The sequence below is a fragment of the Homalodisca vitripennis genome, chromosome 6 (genome assembly GCF_021130785.1).
Source record: "Homalodisca vitripennis isolate AUS2020 chromosome 6, UT_GWSS_2.1, whole genome shotgun sequence".
Taxonomy (NCBI): Eukaryota; Metazoa; Arthropoda; class Insecta; order Hemiptera; family Cicadellidae; genus Homalodisca; species Homalodisca vitripennis.
In genome coordinates this window covers 143,385,263-143,407,233 of record NC_060212.1, presented here as the reverse complement: position 1 = coordinate 143,407,233, position 21,971 = coordinate 143,385,263, and the positions used below count along the sequence as shown (strand labels likewise).

Genomic DNA, 21,971 nt, shown 5'->3' with positions numbered 1-21,971 from the left:
TTTTATTTTATTCCTAAAGTAGATTGCTAGCAGTTACAAAATTTCATACAGGAATATCAAACAATTTTGTGATCTAAAAGAGGGAACATACTGACAAAGGTATATACTGAGTTTGTTTCTTTAGAAGTCTTGGTTTGATTACTTTGCCTTAATTACAAATTGCTAATTGAAATATTGTTACAAAGAACAAATATATGTTCATATTTTTTATTAACATAAAACAAAATTTTACAAAATTAAATTCCATTTCACTCAGGAATACATATGCTCATATGGGATTCCTTGAGATTTGTTACAATCCTCTTCTTTGACAGATTTGGACAAATTTTCCTTCAATTTACGGCTATTTTTAGTACCAGTTGATGAAGTAGAAGATCTTTTTCGTTTTACCACTTTTGATTTTGAACGAGTCTGATACTTGTGTTCTGCTTTAGAATTTTTTGTTCTGTTAACAGCTTTAGTTTGTTGTGAGGTGTTGGGTGTCTCAGTTGAACATGACCTTGATTTGTGGTCAGCTATAGAATTTTCTACACTTTTTTGAGCACTAGGTTTTCCAGCGGTCGATTTGGATCTATTACTACAAACAGATTTTAAATCATCTCCTCCAGTTGTTGTCTGAGTCTTATCACACTTTTCCAATTTTTCATCAGCCACAGTTTCTTTTGCACTTGTTTCTCTGTTGTCTCTTATCTGCTCACCAGTTTCACCTGAGCAACTGACTTTATCTTTGTTACAACTTGAGGAAGTTCTCTGTGCCTCATTAGTGTTCAGTTTAGATGAGCTCTTCTCAATTTTTACATTTTTGGGTGCCGGATACCTTCTCTTTGGTCGTCGTCTGGCAGGTCTCTTGGGTTCTGTCCTGGAGCTGCCACTGGACAGGATGGTGCTTATACAAGTATCACATGTCTCTTCTGACGTAGTACTGGTCATGCAATCACATGTGAGGGGACATCTTACTTCTCTGAATCGGTAGGATCTTGTGCCATAACTTCTTTTCGATTTTGATCTGTTGTAAGTATTCCTCAATTTGGTTCGACTCTTCATTCGACATTCAAAATTTCGAACATGTACGCCGGAATCAGAAAGAAATCCATAGTTGGGAATCGGTTTCTTTCTTCTTAGTTTCAATTGACATGGAATGTCAAAGGGCAACTTCCTCAGTCTACGAACTTTGTAACGGTTGTTCTTACAAATCAAGAGACCCTTGTTTACTGCAGAGCTAAGAGCATGTTGAATTACATGGCGTTGCACTCTTCCATGGAAACTATCCAAGACAAAGTAGATGTCATTAGCAGTTGAGCCTCTTCGGTTTTTCAAAATAGTAATGGCACTGACGATCTCCTTCACTGCAGCTTTGTGACATATAGATAAATCTTTCATTTTAAATTTTGTGAAAAACTAATTTGAACATTTTAAATTTACCTTCAGAAAAGAAATTTTTATCCAAGTAAATTACCATGGTAACTATAAAATTTAAAATAATATATTATCAATAACAAGGTATTAGGGGAGCCCAAGCGGGGATTTTGCGAGTTACTTGAGCGCGTCAGAAAATCATATGAGAAGAAACCTGTACCCTTTCCATGAATGAACCCTTAATTTTGAGGCGTGCGTTGAGGGAAGTCTGTCAGTTTAGTTAAAAAATACCATGCTTAGAAAAACTCGAGCGCGTCAGATTAAGACAAGGTAAGTTTAAGTACATAAAGAAGTGTATATTTCAATAATCTGATGATTTGTGCGTTGGTGTAAGAAAATTGGCGTCACAAAATTGTAAAATAAACGTCATCTTGAGATACTCATGAGTGGTTGAAATTTTTTATTTTGAAGGAAATCCTTTAATAATAATAAAGTGTGGAGCGCACAGCTGCTGAGAACTGTATTTCTCACTCCACGGCTCTCTTTCCTTTTCACTCTTTCTCTATCTCACACTCTCATGCCATCCCCACACTAGTCTGCCGCCATGATGCCATCTGAGCTGATCACAATAATAACGCATTTGCTGTTGTAGACTTTAGAATCTGGCAACTTTTGAAATGACACTTTGATTTCTTTGTTGACGCTCTTAATACAATATTGTGAATTTAATGCAATAAGTTTTATATGCATTATAATAATGAGTGATTTAAGTGTGAAATGTGTATTTTGTGGAGAAGAAATGTGTGAAAATAAATTTTACACTGAAAATTTTACAAAGTATAACTATTTTTGGAATATCGTAAAGTGAAACCAGTTCAAAGAAAATCTAGAAACGCTATGGTACGATCGAAATTTCTAATGAAACATCTTGAAACTATGGCTATCATGCCCAGTGTTACCTTTTTACAGCTATACGAGGTGTGTTCAAAAAGTATCGCAAATTTTGAATTTTCGCGGGTTACGTATATTCGAATTTTGATTTTTTTTGTTGCGTTATGTTGGTACATATGTCTCTCACTTTATGTTGACAATTTCGGCCATTTTGAATGTTCAGTTAATTGTTGACAGCTGCTTTGCTTGCACATGTTTTGGTTTGTCTTCGATTTTTACCTATTCAAAAAATTGGAACAAAGAACCTGTATCAAATTTTGTGTGAAAAACTAAATTAAGTGCGCGGATGCATTCTGAATGTTGACTGTGGCATACGGTGAAGCTACTTTTGACAAAAGCAACGTTTATCGGTGGTACAAAATGTTTTCAGAAGGGCGAGAAGATGTGAACGACGAAGAGCGTGCCGGACGCCCGAGCACTTCAACAACAGACGAAAAAATTGATGAAGTGAAGAAAATGGTATTGGCCAATCGTTGAATCACCGTTAGAGAAATTGCCCAGGACCTAGACATATCGATTGGCTCATGCCATTAGATTTTAATCGATAATTTGGGCATGAGACGGGTCTCCGCAAAATTCGTACCAAAATTCCTCAATTTTGATCAAAAACAGCATCGCATGAACATTGCTAATGAGATGTTGGAATCTGTCCGCGACGACTTGAATTTGCTCCAGAGGATCATAACTGGTGACGAATCGCGGGTTTATGGTTATGACGTGGAAACCAAAGCTCAATCATCTCAATGGAAGCTGCCGCACGAACCAAGACCGAAAAAAGCACGCCAAGTTCGGTCGAATGTGAAAGTTTTGCTTACAGTTTTCTTCGATTGCAGGGGCGTGGTGCATCATGAGTTCTTGCCACAAGGAAGAAGAACAGTGAATAAGGAATATTACCTGCAAGTTATGCGCAATTTGAGCAAAGCAATCCGCCAGAAACGCCCGAATTTGTGGAAAAACAAAAATTGGCTTTTGCACCACGATAACGCCCCTGCTCACACATCGCTGCTTGTACGCGACTTCTTGGCCAAAAACAACACACTAATGATACCGCAGCCACCGTATTCCCCAGATCTGGCCACCTGTGACTTTTTCTTGTTCCCGAAACTGAAGAGGCCCATGAAAGGACGACGCTACGCCACGATTGACGTGATAAAGACGGCATCGAAGGAGGAGCTGAACAAGATACAAAAAAATGATTTTTTTAAGTGCTTCGAAGATTGGAAAAAACGTTGGCACAAGTGTATAATGTCCCAGGGGGATTACTTTGAAGGGGACAAAATAGATATTCACAAATAAATAAATAATTTTTGAAAATACACAAAATTCACGATACTTTTTGAACACACCTCGTAAAAATACCATTTGATTTTCAATGGCAAAATGAAATTACACTGAAAAGTGCACAGAAATGTGAAGATGCACCAGAACTTGCTCAAGAGACCCAAAATTATCTATTTCTAGCACTTCCACAATGCAGACTACTGGTACAGCAGTAGGCGAGTAAGCATTAATGTAATAGATTATGTAACAAATAGTCCATTGAAAAGTTACATTTGGGTTTGCATTTTTGATGGGATGCAATTTTTAGTAATTTGGTAATATTTCAATAGTTAGTAAAAGCTTAACTCCAAGTTTGTGGGGTCACCATCTCTTGTCTCTTGGCTGCCATCTTGAAAAAAGTCCAAACGGTTTTTTTTAAATTTTCTTACAAACTGGCTTTACAAAAAACTTTTTAAACATTTCTAGTGATAATAAAATGTTCTATAACTTTACTCATGTAACTTTAATATATATATATATATATAAACTATATATTACTTTAACTTATATATATATATATATATATATATATATATATATATTTATGTACATTGTTTTATTACATACAGTAATTAAGAAAGTTCTAATTGTCAGATTATCATTTAGGATGACTAGTATATGACTTTTGGTCACGTCCAAATCGTCAGACATTTGAATAGGCCACATTTTTGAGTTCACTTAACTATCCCTCTGAATATCTGACACGCCTGAATAGCTTTTTATTTCTTTCTAACTTACCAGTTATTGTGAAATAGAACTGAAGGATTGGGTTTACTGTTAGGGAATAAGATACAAAACAGTTCATAAATTTCCGCTAGGTATCAGCACTAACCAGATAAAACTTTCCCACCAATAGATCAAATAGAAATACGTTTTAAAACCTGCTGCTACCTGGTAACACAACCCATATGTCATTGATGATTGAAGTGCTTTGTGGAACCTTAACAATGAGGTGATGATGACCGGGGGAAAGGTTGACGTTTAAGGTGGATCTTAACATGTTAATAAGGACTTCAGGCAGAAGAATTATTCATTTCAATCCACTAAGGTTGACCACGGGATCATTTTACTACCCTAGCTCTTACTATTTACTCACTTCTTGTTTGCCTTCTGAGGTGGTGGAGCAGGTTCTGATCCTATCCAAGTGGTCTTGGTGAATCTTCCCTTAATAACAGCAGGTTGCCACTTGCTGCCTCTCTCCTGAACTCTGCAACATTGCACATACAATACATAAATACAATACCTCTACAAGTATTCAAATTTAATTACATTAAATCTTTTCCTAATTTTTGGATACAATCATTATTAATAATCCAAATTTATTTTTTATTTATTTTTAGTATGTACTGACTTGGTATGAAATCTCTACTGTAACCATGACTTTGTCAATGATTTGTAAAATCTTTACGGCAATAAAATATTATTATTATTATTATACAGACCCCCTTAAAGCAGTAACCTTCAGTCTCTTTATCTAGTCGTCTGATGTTGATATAACTATGATGTACATGTCTGACAGTCGTTTCTGACTGTATCAACTAAGAAAAACATAATCAAAAAAAGTTATCGCTTCATATTTTTAACCCTTTTGATACTTTTCACTTTGACCTCCAACAAAAATAGTGTGGCTTACGTTCAATTTCTTTCTTAGAAAAAATAATAAAATATACTCTAAAATCGATTCCATTTTTTATTAGACTTTAATATTTTTCTATAAATAAAAAAAAACTATACTAAAATTTAACACATCTTTTTGATAGGCTGAGTCACTATAAAACTCTGCATAAAAACAATAAGTCTATCACAACATGATATGCTGAATGATGTGATGTGTGATGGTGTGTTTCTATGAAGAAATAAATATTCATTCATTCATGTAAGTTATATGCTCCCTTCCTAAATCTACTTAATTCAGCTTTAAAATCAACCTCAAAAAGAATGTCTTCTCCACAGCCTCTATATTTGTTTTTAAACATGTTAAGTGTTTTCTTACTGCATTTTACAAGTTGAAGTACAAGGAACAGTGAATGATATGTAATATGGGTGAGTAAATGAATATTATCATACTTAATTTGTTTATAAAATATAAATACAATAACTGATATTGTATTTGTATGTAATCAATGTTAAATTACTGCAATAGATTTTAACTTTCAACTGAGGTTGTTTTTTACGATTCTTTGTTTAACCGACTTTTAGGTTATCTGAATTATGCTCTGTCCTGTCATGGTCGGTCACTCTTATGATCTAAATAGATAAGAGATCTTAATAGAATATGTATTTATTGCATTAATAATATTTTACATTGTACTGCAATAGACATAATAACATATTTTATTGATTATCAAACTTACAATAACCTCATTCATTAAATTTTTCATATACTTGCATGCATACTTGACTACCACACAAACAACATTTATGGGATCAACCCCCAAAATTGTGATACTGTGCGTTTGCTACTCCCAAGATGTGTTCTATATACTCGTTAACTGAAAAAAGTAGAGAACACCAGGCACTGTTTTCATTAGGCTTTGAAACTTTTTTCACTGGTATAATATTATTATGAAGTAAACACGATTTTCTGGACATTTGCATTCCTGTTACCTTCATTCACAATCCATCCATCATCAAAAAACAAACTTCAGACAAAGACATTTTTTTGTGTTTCAAGGAGATTGTTTAAAAGCTTAATCCCAGCCAGAAAAAGACGGTGTTTAAAAGGTGTTGTTCTATGTTGGTGGACTCAAAAGCACTCTCTAGCTCTTGTATCTGTGTATAACAGTGCTCTGTGTCAAAGTACAATTAAATCAGAAGTAAATTCAATTTTTAAATATGTAGTAAAATTTAGTTTTTAAATATGTCATCTGAGTAGAGTTAATGAGCTGAACTCCACAAAGAAATTTCAACATGATTCAACAAAGTTGAATTCCACAGTTATTTAAATAGCTTTTCATCTTAGTGCTCTTCCATATTCCGAAAATAGAACGACTTCCCCACAAATAATTTCATGCATGCATGAATCTGTAATAAGCCATCAGTGGTGCAAAGCTTTGATAAATTTTAAAGAACCAACACTTTAGAAGATTTGAGCACATGCAATTATTTCATTCAAATTTTCTAAGTTAACTTAATGTGTATCCCTAGGGATGTAGCAGAATATGCACTTCCAGAACACCATCCACCATATCTGTTGGGATGGATAATCATCAGAATTTCAGCCATGTACACAGAAGTTTATGTAATATTAATATTTATGTATTATTAATAATTTGTGTTAAGGCTGTTGACCAAACAATTTTTAACGTATGCGTTAAGATTGATGAAAGTTTGAATCTCCAAAGAAGTCAGAGATTCAGCCTAGAAACAGAATTATGTCATTAAGTATTGAATCTTTACTAAAATGGGTAAAATTAAAATTGGTCCTGGTAGTTCATCTAGGCTTAAAATTATAGTGTTTCAAGGAAATCAATCATAAAAACACCCTTTAATTCCCAGAAAAGCGCAGTTATCACTTTAACATATGTAATGTCTCTGGCTTTGAGTGGTTACCCCAAAGTGCTAAAGTTAATGTATTTGGTTTTTGTTTTATCTTCTGCACTAAAACAATAATTATAAAATGTAAGACCTGACATTTTTTGTATATTAACCTTGACTGATCTAAAATTGTTGTAAAATAATTTTCAGAAATTTAAATTAAGAGGGCACACAGCTTAGCTGTGTTGGCTGCAAGTTTGAGGCTCTTTTTATAACATGGAACTAAAGTTAAAAATTGTGTTATAAATAGGAACTCATTTCTAATTTTAAATGTTCTAATTCAGAAACGTAGATTATTGCTACAAAAACTTGGATTGGAACACACAGATAAAAGTCAGGTTAGGTCAATTTTTGTTCTTTTTTCCCCCAAGACAAATATATTTTCCTGGGTAGGACAAGTTTAAGATGTGTGTATGCCAAGTTAAGATATAGATTGGATAAATTAAGATAAGGCTAGGGTAGTTTAATATACCCTAGTAGTTGTTATGAATTTTAAGCTTTTGTTATTTGAAACTGAAAACAGATTGTGGTAGGTTTAATGCATAAGTACAATATACAATTATCTGTTAATACTGATGGTTTTAGTATACATTTACTTTCCTGAGAAAATCCCATAGGATTTCATTTTTATAATGAAACCACAACATAAACATTTTAGAACCAAGTTTGAAATGCATGGAAAAGGCCTTCACTACACATATTAGTAATCACACAATCCATTATATTAAAGCATTGGTTATATTTAAAGTAACAAAAGTTTGAATTCATAAACTTTTGAAATAAAATTGATATTTAATGATTATTTCTGACTTAATATTTCTTGTAACATGACAAGATGTTCAAAAGTGAAATTACAATCAAGCAACCAATGGGTTTTTGGGGGTTTGTGATTAACACAGTAAATCTAGACAGTTTAACTGGAAATGTATATGTTTTTGATTTCATAGTACATTTATGGATCACAGATAAATCAATAATATTCTGCCCTCTGTTTGTATTCCTGCTGTATATTCTATTATTTCTACAACTCTGAAACCGAGTATTCGACTAGTTAAGATCTTCAAGAGGCAAGAAGGCAACAGAGGCTAGGAAAGATAATAGGATTTTGACATTTATCACCGTTATACAGTATAACAATAACAAATATTGAAATCCTATTATATTTCCTAGTGTCTGTTACCTTCTTGCCTGTTGAAGATCTTAACCTGTGGAAGTTCCTTGTATCTTAGATTCTAACCCCTAAAAGTTGCTTGACTATGCAAGATTTATACAATTACAGCTCTCGCTTCAAAAAGCTTTCAGCTTCTGTGAGAGTCTAGTTTTTAAACCTTCTAAATTTTAAGAGCTCCTAGCTAAGAGTTGTGTAAAAATGGTTTTGAATTGGGAACTCACGAACTTGGTTCTTAAAGTGTTCAAAACACCTGTGTCATGGAATTATTATGCTAATTTCTTTTACAACTGTCACATTTACAAAAATACTTGCACGGTAATTGTACCAGAACCAGAAAACGTTTCTGACACTGCAACTATGCCTCTAGGCTTAAAAGGATATTGAAGGCTAGTTCAATAACTGTCCTTGGTTAAAATAATTTTTATATTAAATTATTAACCCTCCAGGTGCTGACATCGCGTAGCGCGATGTTAGCGTACCTGTTTCCAGTGCTGACCTCGCGGGAGCGCGATGTCAGAAACGCGATCTCTTTAAACCACGCTAGTGGCTATATATTACGGAATATCACGAACTATTTTATATAGTATTAAACTAGAAGAAATGCGGAACTCGTTATACTCTATGGAGCACGTCTTTGCTCAAAGACCGGCGCTATACGACAGCTGTTTCTAAGCGTATGTTTATTTCCAAGTCATACGGTTCGGTCGTTCTGTTTATTGCTGTTCCGTCGTTGTTTGCATCATACCTTTGGTGTTGTAGTTGACTATTACTGTTTTATATTGTGTTTTATTGTAAAAATGAGTGAATTAAGTAGGTCTAGTGCAATAAGGAATGTGAAAGGTGTTACAATGTAGTACACAATGTTTCAAATATCACTGATTTTTTACGTGTTACAATTTATCGTTTTTTGCTCTGAGTGAATTCTGTCAATATGTAAACCCATAAGATGTATATACTTTTGGGTTCATTATTAAATTACCTACAACTTGTATATCTTGGATTTTTATTTTCATAACTTTGGTGAAATGATATCTAAGCTCAAAGTGAAAAAAATAAAAACTTTTTTTTTTTTTTTGTCAAGATTTACATTCAGCAATATTTTACCATGTAAAGGTAAGTCATATAAGTATTATTATCATATTCTGTGATCTTTCCTGAAAATAATGATATATAATATGTAGTATTTACATTAAGGTAACAGTATATAAAAAAAAACTTTCTAAACGCTTGCAAACATACTGAAAAATGCCCAGCACTTAAGGCAGTTCTAACCAGCACTTGGAGGGTTAAACAAATTCCATGTTAGATGTATAAAAACTGTTTTTGACCAGAGTCTGCACCTCCTTGGTTCAAAAAACAATCTACTCTTAGTTAAAATACTTGATCCTATTTATCAGGTGTAAAAAACCACTTACCCCCAGGAGACAAATGTCCAAAATCCTATTACCCTTTCAAATCATCAATCATCCTTTTTAAATAATCCATCGTCAATAACAATTTTTAACCCAGAAACAATAAGAGCTCACAAAGGCCAGGAGCTGCTGGAATCCAGGAATCTTAAAAAATAAAAAAATCCAGTCTTCAAAAAGCAAAAATCATCCAGAGGTTGGGAGCTCATTCCAAAACGACCAAACCAGATTACTAGAAGCTTTTATCATCCGCAAGTGAATATTTTTCAAAAGTTGGCAAGCCATAAAATGGAGGAGCTCCTAGAATTTTGTAGGTTCTTCAGGTTAGAATCTTCCAAGGACCAGAACCTTCCAGAAGCCAAAAGCTGGCTGGAAAATTTGTGTTAATCAAACTTTTAGTGCCTGAAACTTCTGAGAAGCCGGGTGACTCTAGAGGCTCATTTTTAAGGTGAGAAGCTTCCAGAGGCTGGGAACCACTAGAGTTCGGAAGGTTCTGGGGATGGACACTCCATGTGATCAGAAGCTCTGTGAGGTCGAAAACTCCCAGAAGGTGAGATCTTAGATTCTTCTTAGGTCTGAGATTCTTATTACAGAATTAATTTTCATTTTGCTGGGATAGTAAAATATAAAGTTTCAATACATAGTATGAATTAAAGTCTAAAGTCGCTTTTTTTGTTGGTCTGTTTGTGCATTGATATTTTCTAAACTACTCAATGGATTTTGATACAGTTTTCACGGTCGGCTTTGTTATGAAATAGGGCAGATTCCTAATTGTGACATATCAATATTTTAATCATAGAAAGTAGAAAAAAGTTTGTATGGTGCAAAAATTGATATTTTTACATTTTGAGTCTCTCAAACATGGATAATACAATAATATATACCTGATGTCTACTAATGTACACAAATATTGTAGGGCTCCATCATATTACATCATAAATGCTTTCCCTAAGAAAACTAAGGCCTTTGATTTTGAAGATTGCGTGTGAAGCCGTGGGTTACTGCTAGTATGGATATGTAACTCTATTTTGTTATATCTGCAGGTTTGCATATGTTGATGAAGCTGATACTGTTGGGAGACTATGGAAGTGAAAGACCAGCTACAAGGAATTATTTCATTGGGCCACCTGCTTGGTTACATTTTTTAATTTACCCTCCGGTAATTACTGTGTGACTCCTTTATCTTGCATATTTCTTTCGGTGAAATTATAACACTCTCTTACCTGCTATTACAGATATCAAATTTTCTGAAAATCATAATGAATTAAAACTTCAATTTCTATTCATTGATAACTTTCAAACAAACTGAGACCAATATATGTAGAACTTGCAAAACAATGGAATCCCTTGATAGAGGACTATCAAAATATTAGAAAGAATTCTAGCGATTCTATGTGGGACTGTACATGATGATTTACATTTTAGTTTGGTTGGATCATCTCACACATTATACCTGAACCAAGATTTGCAACCATGGTTGAAGTACTTTTATAGGCTCAATGCTCCTCCCCCCTTTCCAGCCGCCAAGTGATATTCTAAACCATAGCCTGTGAGAACACTCCATCACAGCTTTAGAGGAAATCATTAACAGAACTTCTTGTCAAATGTACAATGTGCCTTCAGGAAAATGTACAATGAAGAGCATACACCAACTACAATTATTGTGTTGGAATGAGATATTGTTACCTCAATGTAGTCAATTCTACCACAATCACAAATTTTAAACCTGTAGATGTACAGCTATACAATTAAAATTTTTTAATACAGTTCTTCTAAACTGATTACTTATCACTAAGTTTCAACAAATGTTACTGTAGTCCATCTTGTTATTATTAAATTAAATTTATTTTCTTGCACTCATTTACACTGAATCCAAAAAAAAACATTTAATAATGTAAGCAAAGAATGAAATAGTCAGTTGATATAATGATAAAGTTATATGAATTTTGACAGTATAAATGAATTAGGAATGGATGATTTTAGCAGAAATCTATATATAATTATAATAACAAAAATTATATGCTTTAATACTAATACAATAGAAATTTAAAGAATATTTAAATACAACAGAATTTTCCATGTTTCCAAAGTACCATTTCTTTTATTTGTAGAAGATACCTAATTTTAAGAGTTTATAATGGAGATTTGCAATTGATATAAATGACTAACACCTAACTTATCAACTGACATTATTTTTTTAATACTAGTTTTGTCTAATATAATGAAAAAATATTTTACCTATTTATTCTATCCATTTTATCAGGTAAAACAACGTTTTAATCACATTTATAGAAAATTTTCAACTAAAATTAGACTTTTACAAACATGCAAAAGGGAAAGGACTGTTGGATTTAAAAAAATAACGTCAGATGATAAAAACATTTTATTAGAAAATGTACATAAATTTCAACAACAGTATACAAATAGTACAGTATACATTTTAACTTAGTTTGGCTTGTACTAAAAACTTCTTCACTTCCATTGACATATTTATAAACTAACTTTCCTCAGCTATTAAATAATTTATTTTGTAAAAAGGTGTTTAAAATACAGGTTCAGATTAACAATACAAAGGAATGCAAAAATGTTATGATCTTACCCTAAATATGAAAAAATGCAAATAAACATCAGGCCAAAAAGTATGCAGTGCTATAAGTTGTGGTCAGACAAAGATTTCACTCTGACTTCATGTCCTCCCATACCATGGAATTTGTTTTTTAAACAAAACATTTTTATTCTTGGAAAATGAAAACTATTCTTAGTTAAATTTGCAGTACACATATAAATATATTATATATTTATTACACAATATTGTACAGTTCAAACAGTGTGTTAGTGTCTTATTTTTATATTTCTGGTTTCGTGACTTCAGTTTAATTTGAATCATACGGAATAATGCTTTTAAAAGGCCTATAAAAGCCAATCAATGTTTTTTTTATGTTTTATAGATCAACGTATCAAAAGTGATTTTTTTATATGTATGAAAAGTAATGTTTTAGAATAAGTTTAGTGATGTAGTTTTTAATCATTGACTATGTACCGATTTTTATTACATTCTGATAGCGGAAAACGTATTGTACAATAAATATTTGTCTATTGTCCATTTGTCTATTGTCTATAAATTTAAACAATCTTCACCACTCTTCTGATCAGTACTTAGGCCCCACATCCCACATCAACAAGATGTAAAAAATAAAAACAAAGACAAACCTGTCACCCAACACTCAGCCACCTACATTTCATTTAACTATCCACATCCACAAACTAAGTAATAAAAACCATTCCCATTTCAGACAAATCGATCCCAACTGAGATGGCAGCTAACCTACCAATGGGTAACCAAATCCAGAGAGCCACCAAACCTAAACATAAGATAATTTCCATGCTTATTTCACTTGCAGGCTTTCTAATGAACTAGCAAAACGAAATGTGCAGAAGGTGTAGATGTGGTACAATGATGAGTTTTGTATGGTGTGTAAAATAGACCCAGTGAAAAAGCAATCACTTTATTTCTACAATTTAACAACGCCGTTACGCATTTTGTTTTAAATTAAGTTTTATAATCTTAACAAATTGTAATCAAAAGAACTTACTGTACCCCAAATGAGAAAATATGTTGTTCCGACAGATGCTTGCGATATTTTAGACTAATTTTCTAAATAAAAGTTGAGCTAGAAGCTAAATCAGCTGCAATTTTAGACCTGTTTTAATTGATTTTTCCAGTCAAATATCATAAGACAATACTACCTTTTAAATAGCACACCCAATATTTAAATTTGATCTTATTCCATAGAACCTAAAATCCAGGTGAAATCTTTTACTGACCATAACTTACTAGCAAAGCAATTCTAAAATTTTGTTTATTTTCACATGCAGAACGAGCTCAAGAGATTTCTAGATTTCTTTGCACACCACCCTTGTATGATAGTGCATTTCATGTACTGTATTCTAATCACTAACCAGTTCCAAGTCAAATTTCCTTGATTTTGATCATTCTACAAATAATTGTGTTTTTTTTACAATTAGTGCTAATGATTACCAACAACACTAACTTGCATAGCAGTGAATGATTGTGCGTTCCTAGACAGATATATCAAATACGTTTAAGTTACTAATTTCTTAGTTGGAAATTATACATTCTTTATTAATGAGACCTGATTTATAATTCAGTTTCACTTACCAAATACATTTTTCCAGACTAAATATCTGTAAGATCTATTTAAACAACTTTCCAAAACTGCTGGCAATCTAAGTGGAAAGATCTTTGTAACAATGCATACAGAATGAAACTGACTTTTTGACTTCAAGCCAAGTTGAGTTCAAGTTTAAAAATCTTGAGTTCAAGCTTTTTAAAAGCAGAGTTTATATATTTACCAATAATTTAAATTCAATATAATCTTTTAGTCAATCTGTGATTAGAGTGTAATAACTGCATGTGATTGATCCTAATTATCAATTCTGTTAGTTCCTAGAATTAAAAGTTCAAGTAATAACTGTGACAGCAGTAGTATACAAAATATTTCAGAGTAAAACCTCTCACACGATAACAAAAGAATGGTACCAAGTGAAAAGTAGGGGAAAAGGTCAATAAAACCTGTTCATTGTTGACTTATTTATGAGAACTCATAGCTAAAAAAAGCACTTAAATCTCATTTGACTTAATTACATTCCATTTTGGATACCTTTAGTGAGTCTGTGTTAGGAATAAAAAATACATACTTTCTATGATAAAATAACATTTTCAAACAGTTAATTACGAAATTTTCTATAATCCAATATTGTGTTTTTATACTAATGATTTTATAACTATTTTTTTAGCTGTTTGATCGAGACCTTGGTATTCAACCCTTAGCAAACCACATTAAAATGGGTATGATTTTCCACAAAGCCATATTTTTTAAAAAAGTTTGTTTTAGCCTGTAGGGCTTTTTTCAAGAGTTTTTAATCTTAAAATAAAACAGACTGTGTCCAACTACAGTTCGTATTCTGTTAAAATTATATACGGGTTTATTTTTTTCTAAAAGATGATTCATAATGTCAATTATATTAGACATGCAATCACCATTCTGATCCAGACTGCTTCTGTACTACAAGGAGAGTGTAAACCTGAACTGACAGTAACTGTGTGTAATCTATGAAAATCTGATAGCTTTTTCTACTTTTTCTATATTTTTGGTGAAAAGTCTTCAAAATGTTTATCTTTCCCTAGTAATTTTGGAGTCATGGGTGGGCCATTATGAGCCTTGAGGGAGCATGATAATGGATTGGAACTAGAATCAACATTACAGGTAGCTTGATACTTTGCTGTTTGAAGAGACATACTAAAGACATATTTCTTCAAGCTTTGTTCAGATTGTTTAAAGTCATCCCTTATTTGGATTTTTGTTATGGTGTGAGTCTTTGTCAAGGGATGAAGATTCAGTTTTTTCTTCTGGTTTGAATGTTTCCAGGGGTTAAGCTGTTTTTGTATATTGTTTGGTAATAGCTAGAGGGTGGAATTTCAGTTTTTTTTACTTCTGGTTTGACTGGTTCCAAGGGTCAGGTTCTTTATGTCAATCAACTTCAGTAATAGTCAATGAGTGGTGATTCAGTTTTTTCCGCCTAGTTTGGCTTCAGTGGTTATGATGATGTTTTGGTCCGTCTTAATACCATCACTGTCAAACACGTATTTTGTTGATGTTGAATTTCATGAAATGAGCTCTAAAGCATCGTGCATTGTGAATTCGGGCGTTGTTTTATGTCTTCCTCCACATTTTTTTTTTTTTGCTTTTTTAATCTTGATGAACCGCCTAGACAAAATTTTAATTTATTTATTTTTTGTTTGTGCGTGTAGACCTACACATTGCGTGTGTGTAAACGTCAATGCAGTAATCATGCAAAATGCGTCACGCATAGTTATTTAATAGATTGCTTCAGGCTGTAAATATATAATATAATAAGATTTAATCAGCAATCCCAGAACCTGATAGAAATAATAATGTTCAATACTTGTCAATTCAGTGTTAGTCTAGAAAGGTGTATAGTAGAATATAATCATTCTCTAGTAGCTGTAACCCGGCTTCACACGAAATTTTCAAGTACTTATAATATTACTTTAGTAAAAATGGTTATGATGGAGTCCTGTAACAATTTTCAAACTAAAGTAGGTACACATTAGATATCATGGTTAAGAAGATCACAGTTTAACCTGACACTTATGTCACGTTTTGCATGTGTAGGAGTATTTTTCGTTCAAATTAATTATATTTCTGCCACCATAGCTGTGTCTGCCTTGTTGCCCTGAACAAAAAATACAAATAGCTAATCTCGGAAACCTACTTCAGTCACAAAGCGTTTACTTCCAACTCTTTTCATATACATCAGGTCTAAGATATTTCCATTGCCACAGTAGTGTTTGCTTTCTTATCTTAATGAAGAAAAAATATTTACATAGTTAGGACTAAGAAGCCTAATTCGATTAAAAAATATCTATTTCCGGACATTTGAATTAAGTTACGGTGCCATAGTTGTTTTGGTTGGTTCTTATTGCCCCGATCTACAATACATATGTAACTCTCAGGAATCTACTTCTGGCCCTTGTAATCTACTTTCGGTCTAAGATATTTCCAGACCCATAGTTGGGTTTGCCTTGTTATGACGAAGAGGAAAATATACATACATATGTAGAACTGCGAAGCCTAATAATACGGTTTACAGAGAAATTCTACTTATATCCGGTATAAGGGGGAAATCCTCATTAAGCTTGTGCAACATTTCAAAATAATCCTTTATAACGTTTTGCATTATAGAAGTCTTGTTGTTTTTCTGACTGTAGTTTGGGAAGAATGATCGTTGAGGCAGGTTAGTGTTCATTTCACAGTTTTGGCGCAATCTGTAGTAGAAGTTAAATATTATCTTTGTCTTTGCTATATATGCAAGCATTTAGTGAGACCCTTAACTGAATTAGTAAATTATTCATTCCAAAACAGGAGTGTTCCCCTCTGTCGTCAAAATTGCAAAAGTTGTTCCAATTTTAAAGAAAGACGATGCACTTAATACAAAACTACCGGCCTGTCTCAATTTTGCCAATTCAGCAACATTTTTAAAAGTAAACTTCACTTTTTGGAAAATACAATCAGGTCTCACAATGAACAGTTTGGGTTCAGAAAGGGTAAATCGACAACCGACGCAGTCGTTGCTCTTGTCGATATGATTGTAGAGGGGATTGAATGTCGGAACCACACAATGAGTGTGTTCCTGGATCTAAAAGCATTCGACTGGCGTTGACCACAATATACTGCTCGACAAACTTGAGTCCCACGGCATTCAAGGCGTGCCTTTCGTTATTATTGCCACAGTTCATGCCAGATATCAAACTTCATCCAAAACCAATAGATCTTAGATATGGAGTCCCCAGGGGTCCGCATTGGTTTATTACAACGACATAGAATCATCGCTTCTGCATGGAAGAACAGTGCAGTTTGCAGTGATACGACTCTTTTTTTCAATGTAAGATCAAGCGAAGTTTTGGAACATTTTGTTGATATCAACAACTGGTCAATACCAAAGCGGCCTAATCTCGACTGATGGTTGACTGATTGGTGTTTTAAATTTTTCTTTAAGTGCATGTCAGTGTTATCTGCCATCTTGATGGCTGACTCCACACTGGACGAAGTCTACTCTTCAAAATTCCTTGGAATGTACATTGATCGATGTGACATGGAATGTGCACATTGATCATGTTTGCGCCAAAATCTGCTCAGGCATCTTTGTTCTGAGGTCTTTAGCAAAATACTGCCCGAGTCAGGTACTGATTACGGCATATTATGGCTTGATATACCCCCACCTGGCCTATGGAGTGATCCTTTGGGGAGCTTGCGCTAACACTCAGTTCCAAAGAGTTTTCAGACCAAAAAAAAAGCAATTCGAATCATCGCAAAAATCAAATTCAGACAGTTGTGCAGGCAAGTTTTCAAGAAATTGCAGCTGTTGACTCTGCCATGTCTCTACATACTGGAAACAACTATGTTTTGTGTGAATAAATGTACCTTAACCAGAGGACAAGACATACACATGTATGAGACACGTGGCAGAGCAAACTACCGAACTGGTAGACACAGAACGGTGGTTTATGAACGCCTGCCTTCACAAGCGGGTGTTCAATTCCTCAACAGACTGTCCAATCCAATCAAAGATGCTCCAACGCCAAAGGCGTTTAAGACTCGCCTAAAACGCTTCTTGATGTCTCAAGCGTTTTATAATGCAGGTGAGTTTTTGGCTTTCAACTGGGAGGCCGCCCAATTTGAAGAATGACACCGCTGTTCGAAGTGGGTTGCATTGGCGATGAATGAAAGAGGTGTAACTTTAAACATTGTGTGTTTGTATGTGTATTATAGTATGAATGACTGAAATTTTAGGATATTATTATTAATTGACGTTTGCCATACGATGTATTATTGTCTCAGCAATAAAACAGATTTGATTTGATCTGCATTACACTACTGATCAAACATTTTTGGCCTACATTTAATATTTTATAAAATTTAAATTACAAAAAGATTGTTAAGCTACTTTGTTGAACTTTAGTTGAAAGTGTCAACAGCTCTTTAATGTTAGTTCAATTTGGATTACGATACATAAATATTACCATCTTTTTAATTCCATAATATTTCAGGTAACTTTTGTAACCTTTCTCTTCATATAAACTTTCCTCGGATTTCAACAAATATTTTACGAAAAGAATTAACCAAATTGGTCTAGCTGTTTTTGAGATTAGCACTTAAAACACACTTTGCAATTCATTTTTATTTATAAGATATGCTTTCATTAGAATTTTGTTACAAATAATATTGTGATAAATTTGTCACTTTTGAAGATATTTAGAGTTATAGGCCTAATGCTTATAATTGGTGCTTAGGTGTCTGTGCGGTATCTGCTTATGTAACCACTTCTAGCATTTATCTTCTCTCCTTCAGTTTTGTAATTCTCAAATATTTTGGTTCAAATTCAACTTGCATGTGTTACGCTTGAATGGTGATTGGTTCAGTAAGTATATGGGTTGGTTTAATTACTAAATATCACTAGAATAGGGGAGCACTTTGAGAGGAAATGCAGAGTGACCACCATCTTAGTTATTTTTATGTTGTGACTGTGTGTATCTCGATTACAAACTGACTGTTCAGGAAAACAAGTGCCACTCTACCAACAAAAAACTTGAAATATTTCAGAAATGTGTCTATACGTTGCAACACAACAAAGTATGTTGCAAACTTGGTGTTGTGACCATTTAAACAGTTGGCCGTAACAAATGTGCTCATACAATGGATTATACTAACCAATATTAAAAGTAGCTGTTTTCAAAAGTGCTAGTAGATTTATTGGCTTGATAATTTTTTTTTTAGTTACCATGTATGTCAGTCATTACTACTTTGAGTGAGGACTAAATGCTACTAAATTTAATAACCCTTAATCTATATTTTAACAATTATTTAATCATTACATTTACTAAAACATGGCTATATACTATAATATAAAAATATAATGTCTTACAGCATTATTATTGTCTAGAAACTTTAAAAATTAAAACTCTCGCAAGCAATTCATGATCAATAACTAGTTCTTCAACACCAAAATTATAAACGAACTTATAGACTATAAAATCACTGGTTTTATTTAAATTACATAGAATTTGGTAACTCACATATAGCATGACATTAAGAATCCCTTAACATAACAACATGCACAACATGGCACAAATAATTAACAAACATCATAATTGCAAAATTTCACAGTTAAATTCTAGGGGTAATTACACATTATAAAATGTTCTTATAAAAAAATTCACAGCACATTGTTATGCTGGTCCTAAAAATATAGGTCGAAAAGGTATTACATTTGATTAAAGACTTTAGGGAAAAAATGAATAAGTTAAAATATTAAGTTTTAATTGAAAAAACTGAATTAATAAAAAAAAATACTAAATAACCTAGAAATAGAAATGTATAAAAATAACTTTTTAATTTTACAACTTATAATTTTTTTATTCTTTGGAAAATATTTTATGTAACTGATAAAAACAAAGAGGACCCAATGCCATTTTAACATGTTGCATGACAAAATGGAAATCTGCTAAGCAAACTATAATTTAAACAATAAAAACTTACTTTTTCTTAAATGCTTTAGAATACGTTCACAATACACATTGGTAACCTACTTGTAAAAACTGCTCAAAAACAGGTTTGACATCTATAAAACACTAATAAACCACGTTTTGAAAGATTACAGAATATAATTTTAAAAATTCATCTTCCAGAATAAAAATTCTACATGGAGTCGCTGTTAGCACCAGAAAACAAGATCAATTGGCACTCAGAAATGAAGTACACAAAACCAATGTCTTGCACAAGAACACAAATGCTATTCCTTATAACTGTAACAAGGTGATCCTAGCCAAGACTATTATGTTGTACTATAGTGTAAAGGACATCATCCCGTCAATGCCAGGGAACCTGGTTAGGATGACTGATGGTCCCCAGCTTGAAATACCTGGTGTTTGAGTTGAGCTGGGGAAGGGGATGAGGAGTGGCGATGGTGCCAGGGGTGGGGGGTGGCAGCTCCGTCCCAGGGGCCTGTGTTCCATCTCCCTTCAGTACTGAGACACACTTCCAGTTGTTCATGTGGTTGCCTGTGACATACAAGAACAGAAAATTATAACCAGCCGATTTTGTACTCAATCTATTAGCATCGTAACATTTTATTATCGTACACGACCAAGCTAAATGCATTAGAGTGTTAATAATTTGGATGTCATAATAAAATCTGAGTTATCAATAGTTTGGATTTGACTTTCGAAAAATAAAATTGAACTATATCAATATTAGTCTTAAAGCACCAATACAACTGCACAACTCGAAGTACGCGTACTTTACAGGTAAGAGTTGAGCACGAATCGAGTGTGGTGTTGTGTATGGGAATGAGGGACCGTGAAGGTGGCATTGTCAAGTCATTTTACACATACATTAGCCTATTGTCTTCATCCATCTCTGTCATTTTCAGCCATTTAACTTGGGTATTGTTCTCTAAGCATGCACCCAGTTTTTTTTTCCCGTAAGCACGACTCCATTTTTGGGTAAAAATAACAGTAGGACAACAGAAACAACACATCCAAAAGCTATATCCCTACAACCACTGAATTTCATAATCACTTCAACCTTCTTTATTATGAAGATCGTGGAATGTTTTCACTTTCTAAAAGACAACTCCAACACAAAATTATAAGATTATCCTGATAAATACTGGGCCTAATTCTTACTCTGCACCAATAATATTGTCATCAAAATTGATAACTTAATTCCTTGACATTCTCACCTAGCACAATGATGCAAAATAACTATATGAATTTTTTAACAGCAAGACAAATGTTAATGGATAACTATGATAATTATAAAATCATGGAACTAATTATAGACAATTATTACAGAACTTGTCAACAAGTCCAAAAATATTTTATAGTTGATTATTATATCTTTTGAGACAAGTAACATTGATATTTATGTATCATAATTGCTGAGACAAATAAGTTAATTAAATTGACAAAGTATTTTAAAAATTGTCCAATGTTAAGAGCGTGTTCAATAATTGAAGATAAGATCATCATCAGATCTAAAAATCTTCATTATTTTAAACTGTATGACAAATAAGTTATGTGTTGCACACAAATGTTAAGCATTGTTAGTTTGATCGATAACAAAAAATTACTCACACTTCCAAAGGCGAACGCAGCCGTCATCACCGGAGGATGCCAGGATGGTGCCGGTGACATTCCAGCAGACGCGCCACACCGTGCAGATGTGGTCCTCAAACTGGGCAGCCACCTGAATATCAAACCTGGGTGAGTTGCCCTGCAGTGCTGGGCCATCCCTGTCAAAACATGTACCACATCATAAACATTATCAGTGGTTCAGATGTTCCTTCATAATTGAGGTTAGAAATTTAGTTTGAAATTGCAATCAATTTTCAGAGAAAAATCAAGCATTCTTAATATGCAGGCCATAAATTTTTCTGATCAATCCCTAAATAGCTCCATCAAAACAAACCTCTCATTGTATCTTGTGAATGAATGAAGTCAAACTGTAAATAATAACTAAAGATCAGAGATTTCATCCTTTAAAAAACTTATTATCTAGGTCGTCTTCTGTATTGTAGAGAGCTTGGAAAGAGCAATTATTGTGATATTACACTTAACTTCC

At 33.2% G+C, this 21,971-nt stretch overlaps 1 protein-coding gene across 1 annotated transcript in view; it reads right to left on the bottom strand.

Moving 5' to 3' along the window:
- LOC124364970 (nucleoporin SEH1) overlaps positions 1-21,971 on the bottom strand; it is a 37,859-nt gene that overhangs the window by 3,472 nt on the left and 12,416 nt on the right. The window contains exons 5-7 of the mRNA XM_046820823.1: positions 21,485-21,642; positions 20,269-20,407; positions 4,724-4,834 (exon numbers count right to left, since the gene is read on the bottom strand). Coding sequence (XP_046676779.1) covers positions 4,724-4,834; positions 20,269-20,407; positions 21,485-21,642 — 408 coding nt within the window. The remainder of the gene's footprint in view (positions 1-4,723; positions 4,835-20,268; positions 20,408-21,484; positions 21,643-21,971) is intronic.